The sequence below is a fragment of the Myotis nattereri genome (genome assembly GCF_964212035.1).
Source record: "Myotis nattereri genome assembly, chromosome: 20".
Taxonomy (NCBI): domain Eukaryota; kingdom Metazoa; phylum Chordata; class Mammalia; order Chiroptera; family Vespertilionidae; genus Myotis; species Myotis nattereri.
In genome coordinates, this window is record NC_138096.1 from 15,068,888 (window position 1) to 15,083,987 (window position 15,100).

Genomic DNA, 15,100 nt, shown 5'->3' on the forward strand with positions numbered 1-15,100 from the left:
GGCTGCATTCAGCTCATTTGGGGCTGGAAGCTTCAAAATGGCCTCCTCTTCACATCCGGGGTGCTGGTGCTGGCTGTGGGCCGGGCGGTCAGTTCCCTCTGTGAACTCTCTGTGGTCTCTAGTCGTTCAGTAGGCTGTCCGAGCTCTCAAGGGCTGGCTTCCAGGAGAGCAAAGGGGCCTTTTCAGGCCTTCTGAAGTGTAGACCCCAAAAGACATAATAACCCTCTTGCAGTCTGTTAGTCAAAGCAAGTCATGAGGTCAGCCTGGCTTTAAGGGGAGGGAATAGATGCCACTTTTTTAAAAATATATTTTTTTTATTGATTTCAGAGAGGAAGGGAGAGGGAGAGAGAGATAGAAACATCAATGATGAGAGAGAATCATTGATTGACTGCCTCTTGCACGCCCCCTACTGGGGATCGAGCCAGCAGCCCCAGGCATGTGCCCTTGACTGGATTCGAACCTGGGACCCTTCAGTCCACAGGCTGACGCTCTATCCACTGAGCCAAACCAGCTAGGACTAGATTCCATTTTTTGATAAGAAGAATGGAATTCCATGGAAAGATTGTTGGTACCCATCTTTGGAAGCTGCCCACAGTGCAATCTAGAATTGGTGAATTAAGATAAAAGAGGTAAAAAACAAAAAGGAATACTGCCCCAACCTTATGCCTGTATGCTTAGTATTTGTCGATGAGTCTTGTATCTAAGGAAGGTCAGACAAAGACTATACAGTACTTTGTCTCAGTTCCTGAAACAACAGCTGTGCTATCTCCAGCCTCCTATGGAGCCTACAGAAGCCCACTTTTCTGTAATTGATACATAGTGGGATTTTATTTTCGTGCTGTTTAAATTACTTTTTATAAATGGTCCATATATAAGTAATTTAAATCTGCCCAGTTATAAATGCTGTTTTCATAATGATAAGCTTCATTTAAATAGTAACTAAAGGATCTATCTTCTTTAAGATAATGTGAGTTATTGTTATGGAATAACAGAATGTAAGTATTTCTGAGCATTTCTGACTTTTAAAAAAAGTTGAAAATCAGTATAATATAATTGTGCTTACGAGCATGGACAGGGACCCCACTTTTGTTGTGTGCCCTTGGGGAAATTAATTTCTCTGCATCACAGTGTTTTATGTATAAGGTCAGGACTAATAACAGTAATTACCTTATGAAGATGTTGAGAGGGTTATGTGAGTGAATACTTGTAAAGTACTTTGATCAATGCCCAGAGATCAGTAATTACTCAAAAATGTCAGTTGCATTTTCTAATGATAGTATTCTGGCACTGTATACAAAGAAAATAAAAAATGATACTAACACTTAGAATGGTATCTGCTACCTTTGCTTTACCAGGAATTCTAATGCTGAAACTAATTATTCTTCTGATTAGGAATAGCTGACCGCTGCTAAAGGTATCACTTCATGGATGCTCATTTTGTTGGCTAGTTCAGCGGTCGCCAACCAGTGGTTCGCGGACCACTGGTGGTCCATGAGGTCTGAAAGGTTGGCGACCTCTGGGCTAGTGCTAAGCAAACTAATCTAAGCATAAAACTGACCTAAAGGGTGTCTGTTTTCTAACATCATGAATTTTGTTTTAATTTTTCTAGGTCACAATGTCCCAGCTCTCAGCACCTAATAACAAATGCTCAATCCTGATGCTGGCAGATAGTGAGAATGAGAAGAGCAAGTGGGTGGGAGTGCTGAGTGAATTACAGAAAATTTTGAAGAAAAACAAATTCAGAGACCGCTCCGTCTATGTTCCCAAAGAGGCTTATGACAGCACGCTGCCCCTCATTAAAACTACCCAGGCCGCTGCAATCATAGGTACGCATTGATAGCCTCGGTCATGTGATCACAATTGTTTCCTCACCTACCTGGTCAGGGGGGCTGCTTCCATCTAGGAATTCCAGTGTCCAACCTGGTCTGTGTTAAATCACAGGTGCACAGTGTTTATTGGATGAATGAGACCATTTTAAGCTTTGTTTCTCAGTAAACCAGAATAAGTCCACTTTCAAATATGTTTTCTTCTGACAAAAGCAGCAGTGCTAAAATTTAACTTTGAACACCTCTATCCTCTGCATGTGCGGTTGAGAACAGTTGTTTCGTTTCTTAAAGCATAACCCCCTTCCGTGTATAGTGTGGATGCAGTTGCCTTGCAGAGGTCATTGGGAAGTGTAACTGAGAGGCAGGGCGGAACAGAATGCCCTTGTGCATCAGATGCCCTAACAATGGCAGCCTTTGTGTCTGGAAGTTTAAATTATCACCATATTCTTATGTTCACATCTAACTCTTCTGTTACTTCCTAGTAAATAATAAAAAGTTGAATGAGTAGGGTTCAAATGCCTTTCACCTTTTATTGAATAAACATTTACTTCTTTTGTAAATATTGATATAGATAATTTTCTGATGATGATTCTATTAAAAAAGAAATGAGCCCTAGCCGGTTTGGCTCGGTGGATAGAGCGTCGGCCTGCGGACTCAAGGGTCCCAGGTTCGATTCCGGTCAAGGGCATGTACCTTGGTTGCAGGCACATCCCCAGTAGGGAGCGTGCAGGAGGCAGCTGATCGATGTTTCTCTCTCATTGATGTTTCTAGCTCTCTATTCCTCTCCTTTCCTCTCTGTAAAAATTCATTAAAAAATATATTTAAAAAAAAAATGAATGGAAATTTAATAGTAAAAATGGTTATTGCTATTTTTATATTGTTTATTTCAGGGTTTTATATCAAATTTCTTTGTTATCTTTTTTATATTATTTTACATAGTTTTTACCTAATAAAAATGTTTCATATTTATTTATATCTTGCATAGATCATGAAAGGATAGCTTTGGGAAATGAAGAAGGTTTATTTGTTGTGCATGTCACCAAAGATGGTAAGAAAAAAATTATTGTGGGGTAACTTTAACCTGTATGTTGCTAGAAAATTCTAAACTCTAGTTTCTAAATTCTATAAACAGCAGGATTTGCTTTTTCTATAATTGAAATTTTCCACACCTAATTTGATATGTTTATAAGTCAAAAGATAATTTTTTAACTTCTATCATCATCCTGAGTTCTAAAACATCCACGTATGGATCCTTGTTCTTGTGGGACTAAGTTCTGCTATAGGGCTCAGTTGCACTTCTAAAGAAGGTGCTGAAAGAAAACGCACTTGCTTTTTCCATGGTCCCAATAGCACTCGAAGAGGTAGCTCATTGAAATGTGCTTCTTGTTGGGGGTTTTTCCCCATAGTTTATTACAAAGATCTTTTTCTAAAGATAAATCAAATACTGGGTGAAATAAAGAAACCAATTTAATTTAGCATTCTTGAATACAGAGCTCGAAGTTCTGTATTTATATCAAGTTAGTTCATGGGAAAACAATGCCCTTAAACTTCATTAGTTTGTTACCCATACAAATACTTTTAGTGAAATATGAGTTACTTAAAAAAACAAAAAAAAAAAAACAATAAAAACAACAAACCCCATAGTAAAAAGTCCCCTGAAACTTAGGCCAGTAAAGAGGTTTATTGTTATTGTTTTTGAAGATCTGGCACGCCTTATCACATAGCAGCTGTATGCCTTGGCTGCGAGAGATCTCAGTGCTGAATTTAATACTTTACTGTAGTGAGTTAATTATCTTGTAATGGGTGCAATTATCTTCCTCGTCCTCTGTGATTTCTGAGCTGTTGTTCTTTTCTATATGTGTATCTGTCTTTATTATAGGTTGACATATATCCTTTTGAGTATAAATGGGATATGATTAATAAATAAACAACATTATTTTGCATCTGACTTATTATTATTTCTTTGCATAGAAATTATTCGAGTTGGTGACAATAAGAAGATTCATCAGATTGAACTCATTCCAAATGATCAGCTCGTTGCTGTGATCTCAGGACGAAACCGTCACGTACGACTCTTTCCTATGTCAGCTTTGGACGGACGAGAGACTGAGTTTTATAAGCTGGCGGAAACTAAAGGGTGTCAAACCATAACTTCTGGGAAACTGCGTCACGGCACGCTCACCTGCCTGTGTGTGGCGATGAAAAGGCAGGTCCTCTGTTACGAACTATTTCAGAGCAAGACCCGTCACAGAAAATTTAAGGAAATTCAAGTCCCGTATAATGTCCAGTGGATGGCAGTCTTCAGTGAACACCTCTGTGTGGGATTCCAGTCGGGATTTCAGAGATACCCCTTGAATGGAGAAGGAACTTCATGCAGTATGCTCCATTCAAGTGACCACACGCTGGCCTTTGTCACACATCAGCCCCTGGACGCCATCTGCGCCGTGGAGATCTCCAGTAAAGAATACCTGCTGTGTTTTAGCAGCATCGGGCTCTACACCGACTGCCAGGGCCGCAGGTCTAGGCAGCAGGAGCTGACGTGGCCAGCTAACCCTTCCTCCTGTTGTGAGTCTCTTCCTTTCGGCTGTCTTCTCCTTCTCTTTCTTTTCCCTCTACTCCATCTCCTAGATGTATTTATTGTTAATAACTGGTCATTTTTAAGCCATCTGGAAGGTTTTTCCTAAGTATTATTTATGTAAAGCAACCATGTGTAGTTAAGCCTAGGACAACAGTATCAACATTAACATGCCAATAATTAAAGCTAATTTTTCTATGGAATATTGTACTTAGATGGATTTTTTAACCCATGTTATTGTATTTTGAAAAAACCTAAATTGTATCTTTGTGGTCCTCAAAAATACAGTGTGATTATTAATAGCTGATAAGACTTCCTCTGGAGAAGTTGTGTTACTAAGTGTGTTAATCAGTTACGTAAAGGATAGTATAGCATCTATAAGAAGTGATATTCAGTTTTACATTTTTATTTAGATAGGTATATATTAAAAAATTGTTTATTTCACTCTTTGAGGAAATGTTATGACATTAATACGTTTTGGAATCCTCATTATATGCATTTCACTGCCTGTGATACAATAAGTAGGAGAATCCAACCCAAAACCTTTTGTTTTTAGTGGAAGGTACTTGAGCATGTTTAAATGCTGAAGGGAAGTAGCCACTAGGTGGCTCTATAGTAAATACAGGAATGGGAGTGAGACCCTAGGGAGGCCATAGGCTGGGAGGTAGACAGGGAGGATGCGGGCGGCAGGAGGAAAGCGCCTCCCCCACAGCAGGACAGGAGGGCGGGGGGAGCACGGACGCCTTTGGGGTTCAGCAGAAGGACATTTATTGCAGAAACACCAGGAAATCTAGATAAAGAGAAGAAAAGTACTTCTAATCCACCAACGGAGACATCACTGTGCTTCACGTTTTGTTTCTTGTGAAATACATGCTCATATCTATGGCATCGTGTTTAGAATGAATGCTGTTCTGTAGCCTAGTCAGATGATTCAGAGTTTGACTTATGTGGAGTAAGAAATGGGATACCTGGCTTCAGTGAGTAGTTGAAGGTAACCAGCAGGCTGCTCTCTCCCCTCCCCCAGGCTATAATGCCCCCTACCTGTCCGTGTACAGTGAAAACGCGGTGGACGTCTTCGATGTGAACTCCATGGAGTGGATTCAGACGCTCCCACTCAAAAAGGTAACATCATCAAAATACGGGCTGAGCGAACTGTGTGTGTAGCAAACACTGACGTGACTATTGCGCTCATTTTCACTCATTTAGCTAAGAATGAACAAACAATAAAAAAGCAATCCACTTAATCTTATAAGTAGCTCAATTCCATACTATTCTTATGACTTTAGTTTTTCTGTATGAAGTATGATTATTATCATGAACAACTAGAGTGTGTCCTACGACCTAAGACAGGGGTCCTCAAACTTTTTAAACAGGGGGCCAGTTCACTGTCCCTCAGACCGCTGGAGGGCCGGACTATAGTTTAAAAAAAAACTATGAACAGATTCCTATGCACACTGCACATATCTTATTTTGAAGTAAAAAAAACAAAACAAGAACAAATACAATATTTGTATTTGCATGTGGCCCGCGGGCCGTAGTTTGAGGACCCCTGGCCTAAGATGTCAGCGTTAACTTCCCCTCTGGTTTGAGGAGCTCTGAGGGGGTGCATTATTGTTAATTATGATGTTTTGCACATAACGGTGTTCAATTTGAAATCCTGTGAGGACAGATTTGCAGGCCAGAAGAATGATTAGAATTAGAACCAAAACTGTGTTTAATCGTCTCAGAATTAAAACATAAAGGTTTCACATGTTCCCAGTAAAACAATGTTTTTCTTTAACATTTCCCTGTGATAATGTAAAGAGAAATTTGTAGAATTTTAGTATAGAATGGTTATTTTGCAAGAGTAGTCATTTCACGTAGAATAAGTAGCAGGTGTCACTCATGAGGGGCGAGGGTTAGAAGAACAGGTAGAAGAAAGGAGCCATATTTCAAAATCTTCCTCGATTTTAAGCCACATCATCAGGGAAGACGCTCCTGCAGATACCGCCACACTACATAGAGCTGCTGAACACAGCCCTCCAGTTTGTACATTGGGTTGGTTGCAATTAGTATCCCTCTTATTGGTGTTATGTAAACATCACGGTACATATGAAAGAATACGTGACCTTGAAGAGCCTTACTAAACTGACCCCTTGTGGACCCACCTCCTAACTTAAGAGCCAGAAGATTACCTCTGTCACTGCATTCGCGGGTGTATTCTCTCTTACCGCGCACTCCCTCCAGGGCAGCCACTCCCCGAATGCTGTTTATCGTTTCCTTGCTCATCACAAAAGCCAGAATTTTTTGCATATTTAAATATTTCTAAACAATATGTTGTTCAGCGTTGCTTGCATTTGAGGTCATAAAATGTTGTCGTATATCACTTTCCACCTTGCGTTCTTCATGCATTTACTGTGTTTCAAAGATTCATCGATGTTGTTCCATGCACCAACCACTATGCTGTTCCATACAGTCTTTGCTTTCACTATATAAAATATTGTTGGGTGAATAGATCATAACTTGCCCATTCTCTGATTGGCGCACTTGACTTATTGCCGAGCTCTTTGCTGTTATGAGCATTGTTGCGCACATCTTCTGGTGCATGTGTGTGTGCAGGAGTTTAAGTCCTGTGCCTGGGCACGCAATTGATGGTGCATGGAAAATGCAAGTGTTTGGTGTTACAGGCTCGTATCAGATCATTTTCCAAAGTAATTATACCCGTTGGCACTCTCACCAGCAGTGTGTAAGAGTTTTTGCTGACCCACATCCTCTCTGACACTGGCCATGGTCAGAATTCATTGTTTTATAGCCCTTGCAAATGGTTATAAAGTGATATCTCATTGATGTATTAATTTGCATGTCCCCAGTTAACTATGCTGTTTGTCCATTTAGTTCAAACAAGAGTCATAAAGTGTCTGTGTTGATACCTTAGTGTAATAATTTGGTCACTAATGGCTTTAAAGTCAAATTTAAGGTTTAAATGTATTTCTACTTCTTTTTTTTGTCCGGAATAGTCTTCCTTTAAAATGTTATCATTATAACTTTGTTCAAATTAGATAATTTTATACCTTCCCAGTCAGAATTAATGTTAATTTTTTCTTGATTTTCTGAGAGGGCTATATTTTGAAGAGGAAGGATAAGATAAATGTGTGTGGTTTATAAATAGGCCAAAAGTTATATGGTTTAATTTTTGAAGGTTTTGTTGAAATACTAATTTTATTTTTTATTATTTTAGGTTCGACCCTTAAACAGTGAAGGATCATTAAATCTTTTAGGCTTGGAGACGATTAGATTAATTTATTTCAAAAATAAGATGGCAGGTAAGAAAATGCACATTAACAGGATAGCTTCAATAAGGTGTTCTCCCTAAGCTGACCGCCTGGGGATAAGAAGTGGCCGAGCCCAGATTCAAGCTCAGTTGTGTCTTCTCCGAAGTCTGTGGTCTTGGCCGCTGTCACACTCTCTCAGTAGACTGAGCTGAACTGCTGGGCAAAGCCATTCTGTTTAGCTTGCGTAGCTGTGCAGTCAGGGTATTGTTTCTGACGGACCGTGTTGTTTTTCTGTGGAACACCAAGGTAAGTAGAGAAAGGATGACTGAATATGTTCTCTGTACGTTTCATACTGTAGAACCTAACCAAGGCTTGTAGCCCTGAAATTGTGACAGTTCATCCGGAGACCCTGTCTGGGGCTATGGGAACACCTTCTGCCATTCGAGTATCAGGCTTAGAGCCTTTTCTCTTTCCCTGATCTTGCTTAGAGAATGGCATCTGCCATGTTGTGGGTACAGTTGTCTACTTGACAGTATGTTCACATACCCCAGCAGGTTTTGGGGCCCATGCTGACAGTTTTGTTTACTTCTGCGTATTTAAAATTGAAATAGAATGAGATGGGCACGGCTCACTCAGTGTATATGAATCAGATGAGAAGAGTAAGAAGGTGACAGATTCTTGCCTGTAGTAAAGGCAGCTGGTAGGACAACGCTTCCTTTTCCTGACCCTACGCCTCTCAGATGGCATCATCGAAGGAAATGTTTTAATATGTAAAAGTAATTGTACTTATCATTTACATAAAAAATTTACTATTGATGCCTGATTGCTATGCAGGTTAGCAATAGCATAACACCCTGAGCCCGTGAGACCAACACCTGGAAGGGGAGAGAAGATAGTGTAGTCGTTACGGGAGGGTGGCCAGAGTGACCGAGCTCTGAGGCAACTGCAGTTTTCTTTCTTTCTAGTAAAATTGTGCTATTTTATGTTTATAATCAAATAAAAGTGAAGTTACCCTTTGTAAGTTACGTTTAATTTCAGCATCTGTTTATATACTGTTGAAAATTATTGCTTATTTTACTACTAGAGGCCTGGTGCACAAAATTTGTGCACAGGGCGGGGGTCCCTCAGCCCAGCCTGCACCCTCTCCAATGTGGGACCCCTCAGGGGATGTCCGCGGGATTGGGCCTAAACTGGCAGTCAGACATCCCTCTCGCAATCTGGGACCGCTGGCTCCTAAACGCTTCCCTGCCTGCCTGCCTGCCTGCCTGCCTGCCTGATCGCCCCTAACCCCTCTGCCTGCCTGCCTGATCACCCCTGACTGCCCTCCCCTGCCTACCTTATTGCCCCCTAACTGCCCTCCCCTGCCGGCCTGATCACCCCTAACTGCCTCTGCCTCAGCCCCTGCCACCATGGCTTTGTCCGGAAGATGTTTGGTCTAATTAGCATATTACCCTTTTATTAGTATAGATGATCATTAACACAACTTTTAAAATCAGAATTGCATGTACTGTGATTGCACAATTAAGTTTATACTATCTTAGAGATGAATGGTAAAAAACATTCTAGCACTTTAAAGAACATCACTGTTCTCTGTATTTTTTAAACAGAAGGGGATGAACTGGTAGTTCCTGAAACCACAGATAACAGTCGAAAACAAATGGTTAGAAATATTAACAACAAGCGGCGTTACTCCTTCAGGGTCCCGGAAGAGGAAAGGATGCAACAGAGGAGGTAACTGCTTCCATTCTCCCCGTCATCCACACATGCTGGTAGCATGGGAAGGGCTGTTTGGTGAAAATATTATATGTGTTTTGGAAGGAAAATTTGATCTCTGAAAATCTGTCATTCATCTGTGGTTTAAAAACTGCCAGAAGGTCTGCACGTCTCAGAGTCACTTTAATCAACACTCTCCAAGTTGTGTGAATTAGACTAAAATACCATATTTTGATTCATTTCTCTATGTATGTGGAGTAGTTAGAAGTTTTAGAATGTGAGCCTTGTTTTAATGTAAACATAGAACCAATCATTGCATAATAGTAAACCTTATATATTTAAGAACTTTAGATTCACTATTCTCTTTATGAGCAAACAGAAATAGGCTTATAGTATTCCAATTACATGTAAAAATATTTCTAAGTGTTACCAATTATTTTGAGACATACAGAAATGCTCAGAATTATCTGTGAAATAGAATAGAGCTTCTTCCATGTCTCTGTTCTAAAATGCTCTCTTTTCTCACCAAAAATTGTAAGATCTTCTATTTAAAAGATAAAACAAATCTAAGTAAGTTTTAATTGATTATTTATATTATTTTAATTCTATCCATATGAATATGATTTCACAGTATTTTTATGAAAAAATAATGTATACATAATTTGTTTCTAGAGTTATCTAGATTGATCATAGAAGAAGTGTCTAAACAGGTGTTTTCTCTTACAGAGAGATGCTACGAGATCCTGAAATGAGAAATAAATTAATTTCTAACCCAACTAATTTTAACCACATAGCACACATGGGTCCAGGAGATGGAATACAGATCCTAAAAGACCTGCCCATGGTAAGAGAAATGAAGAGTGAATGTGAATATGAATTGCGGTTAAGAGTAAGGGAGGGGGGAATATGTGTGCGTGTGTGTGTGTGTGTACAGAGGTGGGCAAAAGTAGGTTTACAGTTGCATGTGACATTCTTTTGAGTTAATAAAGCTATTGTGATCATCATAACCTGCATGTCTTTCCATATGAACAACTGTAAACCTACCTGCTTTTGCACTCCCCATATATGTGCTCAGATATATATATGTGTGTGTGCGTGTGTATATGACTTAAAAGCATATTGCCGGGGTTCTTGTCCCAGCATCAAGAAGGGTTCAGGAATCTGGAGAAGGGGCTGTGCGTAGATGTTAAATAAGAGTCCAGAAGCTAATAAAGAGTCCGGAGATGAAATACATTTTGAAAGGCATTGGGGGTCAGAGGAGCTTAGTTAGCTAAAGGAGCTAAGTTCTAAGATCTTAAGTCTAAGGCCTTAGGTCCTCCCCGCCCCCAGGACTCCATGCTTTTTATTAACACAACTTGTCCTGAGGTGAGGCAGAGATAGGCACTTCAGAGAGTCAGGGTTTGGTAGAGTCCATGGTCAGAATGGGGGAATTAGCCTACAGCTGTTAAGGTGTTTGGCCAGTAGGAGGCAATAACATGTAAATTAAGATGCCCTTTAACTGTCTGGCAGCCACAGTTTCCTATTCAGGTTTGGGGAAATGCCTTTAGCCATTCCCAACAGGTGACTACATGTGTGACTCAACCCTGTTGAGTCCCCAAGTCTCATCAACCTTTTGATGAAACTCTTGAAATTATGACATGCTGGAATTGGTTCCCGGCAGCATATATTAGGATAATGAGGAAATTTATCACAGTGTCACAGTGTATGTGAGATGCATGACAGCATACCTGATGAGAAAAATATAAAATTTAGCCATCTGTCAAACACCAGAGACATCAAGTTTCTGTGTAGTTGCATAACCTATAAACTTGTCCCACACCTAGATTTCCTTCATTGGTAAAATAAGCTCCAGCTTTGAAGAGGTTCCTACCAGGATTCAGAACTTGGTGACCAAATGACTCAGACTTCATTACGTTTTAGCGATTTGGTGCAGATGCTGGCTCTCCCCACCTCCCACCCCCACCCCGAGGACCGCACTGGCTTGGTTTTTAAAGGTCACACCTGTCATCTGATGGTGAAATTTTAAAAAGTGCCACATGGGAAAACTATTGTGTGTGTTTTTAAAAGCATTAAGATTGGATTCTTGGACCTATTGTGTTGAAATTAAGTCTATTCGTGCACTCCACTTACACTTAACATTCCAGTCTCCGAGTGCTCTCCGCACGCTAATGAAACTTTAGCAGGACCTGTTGTCAGTGGTGATAGCATCTAGATCTGGCACAGAATTTTAAGCGTAATTTATAGATTATGGCAACTTGGGAGACGATTTGTGAGCTGTGACCCACAGCTCTTGCTAAGGAAGCCTGTTAACTGTCCACATTACTAACCCTATGGTCATAGTAGATGTGAACGTCACTGCTGGAAAAATGATAGGTAATATAATTTAATGTGTGGTCAGGTTTTTTAAAAAGAAAAAATGAAGCCTTTATAGGTAGTTTTGCATTTATTTCATGGGAGGAACAAAAAGTGTGCATTCATTTGAGTCCAAGTTCCTCATTGTAAATATCCCAATTAACCAGGTGGTCTGCTTATGAATGAAAGTGACATTCTCATAAGACATTATGTGGTTACACTAATATTCCTTCCTTTGCGTGCAAATCATTCATAATAGTCATTTATCCTTTTGGAATGGGGCTTTCATTAGCTGTGCTGGTTAATGTAAATAAACTACAAAAAGAGTGCAGCTAATGTTGACATAGTAATTAAAACTAGAAAATGTAAGCCTGAGCATACATATTAGGCCAAAAATATTGGGCATAAATAGAGGCTGAGTCTACATATTAAACTGTTATATTTAAATGCTATACTATTTTTTCAGCTTTTGCCTGGGACTGAGATTTCAGATTCTCTCCTTTCTTTTCCCATCCTGAACATTTGCTTAAAGCCCTGTCTGGTTTCCCTTCATTCCCAGAAGGAAATTTATCAGCCACACAGCACAAAGCCTCTGTCGTTTTCCCTATGGAAGTTACCTTGCCACGTACAAAGTACCTTAAGAGAATTTTTAAATTATGATACAGTTGAAATGTGAATATATATATATTTTTTAATATATTTTATTGACTTTTTACAGAGAGGAAGGGAGAGAGACAGAGAGTTAGAAACATCGATGAGAGAGAAACATCGATCAGCCGCCTCCCGCACACCCCCTACCGGGGATGTGCCCACAACCCAGGTACATGCCCTTGACCGGAATCGAACCTGGGACCCTTCAGTCCACAGGCCGACGCTCTATCCACCAAGCCAAACCGGTTTCGGCGAAATGTGAATATATTTATAGCTTCTGTATGATTGATGAAGTGTTATATACTATTTTAATGAAACTTTTTGAAATGTAGATAGTAAATAGTTTTTCAACACCTGATGTATAGTTAGCATTATGGAGAGATAAAAGGATATAAATTTTGAACACATACATATATGATACAAAGCAAATACAAAATTATTTCAGCAGTTAACAAGGCTTTAATGGGTATTGTTCTTTTAAAATTAAATGTTCTTTCACTTTTACTTCATTGTAGTGCACAAAAAAGAATACAGTTTTTATATCATGTACTAGAGGTCCAGTGCACCAAGCCCAGCCTGTGCCCTCTCACAGTCTGGGACCCCTCGGGGGATGTCCACCTGCTGACTTAGGCCCGCTCCCTGGGGGGAATCGGGCCTAAGCTGGCAGTCAAACATTCCTCTGGCAGCCCAGGAGCCCTTGGGGATGTCCACTTGCCAGTGGGGAGCAGGCCTAAGCTGCATTTGGACATCCTTAGCGCTGCTGAGGAGGCAGGAGAGGCTCCCACCAACACCGCTGTGCTGGCAGCCATCAGCCTGGCTTGTGGCTGAGCAGAGCTCCCGCTGTAGGAGCGCACTGACCACCAGGGGGCAGCTCCTGCATTGAGCGTCTGCCCCCTGGTGGTCAGTGTGTGTCATAGTGACCAGTCATTCCCAGTTGTTCTGTTAGGGTCAATTTGCATATTACCCTTTTATTATATAGGATAGAGGCCTGGTGCACAGGTGGGGGCTGGCTGGTTTGCCTTGAAGGGTGTTCCAGATCAGGGTGGGGGTCCCCACTGGGGTGCCTGGCCAGCCTGGGTGAGGGGCTGATGGCTGTTTGCAGGCTGGTCAAGCCCCCCAGTGGGAACCCTCACCCCATGGGAGTGTGGCCAGCCTGGGTGAGGGGCTGAGGGCTGTTTTCAGGCTGGCCAACCCCCTTCAGGGTGGGGGTCCCTACTGGGGTGCCTGGCCAGCCTGGGTGAGGGGCTGGGTACCGTTTTCAGGCTGGCCACAGCCGCGGGCTGGAAGCAGGTATCTGGGGTTTATTTATCTTCTAGAATAGAAACTTTGTTGCCTTGACCAGAGCCCAGGGCTGGCCAGAGCAGGCGGGAAGCTTGGCTTCCTCCATCACCGGAGGCAACCCAAGCCTCCTGCTTGCTCCAGCTCTGTGGCCGTCGCCATCTTTGTGACAGAGTGATGGTTAATTTGCATAATACTCTTTCATTAGATAGGGTTCCAACAACATAGCAAGAAGAAAATCTTTTAATAAAGTCTATTATATCCCACATATTACAGTATCTTCTTTAAGGTGAAATAGTTTTAGGATTTAATAAAATGTTTCTCTGTTGGTATTTTTCTACCATGAAGTGAAAAATCAATTTGCTGATGTTCCAGAGTTCTTTGACTTCATACACAGTATGAAGACCTGAATAAGCCACTGACGCCAAGTGTCAGGCTGCAAACATCCTAAGAACTTTCCTATCAGAGCATCCCTCCTTTCTCTCCCTTTCCCACTGAAAAGAGGTCTCTGTTTCATTTTTTGTTCCAAGTAAAGTCCAGGCAAATCAAGTTCAGAGAGCATTTCCCAAAGGTTCGTCCCCACGTGACGTCATGACACGTGCCTTCTGTGCTGGCTGCTCACTCCTGCAGCCCACGTGATTTTCAGTGTTTGTGGTCACTGAGTTCACTAACTCGTGACCACCTCGCTGATTCTTTTTGTCACTAACACAAGTGACTTTCCCCCGGCAGTTTTTCATGTCCCTCCATTCCTCTCATGCCTTCCTATCGCGTAGCACTGTTGTGTTTCTCGGATGAGAAGCTGGTGTACATTTTTGAAACCTGCTCACCTGTACGTGTAGTATTCATTAAAGGTTGTGTGTGTGTGAATTCCTATTTTTACAGTCACGTCTTACTTTATTTTCACCTGACTTTCTTCATTTCACTAGCAGAGGACATTCAAGCTGGACTTTTCATAGGCGTCCATTTCACACAAGCAAATATTTCTGGATATACTGTCTACCCAGAACACGCTTGTCTTGGGGTAGACATTGGTAAACAAAACAAGAATATGCATGTCTGGGGAACATAACAATATGAATGCCTGTATCCCTACTTATCGAGAAGCTTGTATACTTTATTATTCTCAGAATTTAGTATGTTCTTTCTACTGAAATGGGAGTACCTATATTAATGAACTATTTCCAAACATAAAGTTGAATTAAATTAATCTAACATTAACATATATAAGAAGAGTTTTTAAATACGACACTTACGCATTGTCATCCGAGCAGAGAGCATGTACCCAGACATTTTTACATTTTATTTATTCAAGTCAGTATTGCTTCCCTGTGAAATGCGTACATGCTTAGAGAGTTTATTGGATGTCTTTGACAGCTTAATTCTGTTTCTTTTGTAACAGAGTGATACTGAAATGGGGTTGTTTGCCTTATGGATGTGGAAGAGGTAGTAAGGGT

The 15,100-nt window shown here is 40.9% G+C and overlaps 1 protein-coding gene across 8 annotated transcripts in view; it reads left to right on the plus strand.

Annotated features, from left to right (window-relative positions):
- Positions 1–15,100, plus strand: part of CDC42BPA (CDC42 binding protein kinase alpha) — a 193,063-nt gene that overhangs the window by 166,738 nt on the left and 11,225 nt on the right. For all 8 annotated transcript variants that reach the window (XM_081114445.1, XM_081114446.1, XM_081114447.1 and 5 more), the window contains 7 exons: positions 1,610–1,826; positions 2,812–2,874; positions 3,798–4,391; positions 5,426–5,523; positions 7,619–7,703; positions 9,260–9,383; positions 10,092–10,209. In XM_081114445.1, coding sequence (XP_080970571.1) covers positions 1,610–1,826; positions 2,812–2,874; positions 3,798–4,391; positions 5,426–5,523; positions 7,619–7,703; positions 9,260–9,383; positions 10,092–10,209 — 1,299 coding nt within the window. The remainder of the gene's footprint in view (positions 1–1,609; positions 1,827–2,811; positions 2,875–3,797; positions 4,392–5,425; positions 5,524–7,618; positions 7,704–9,259; positions 9,384–10,091; positions 10,210–15,100) is intronic.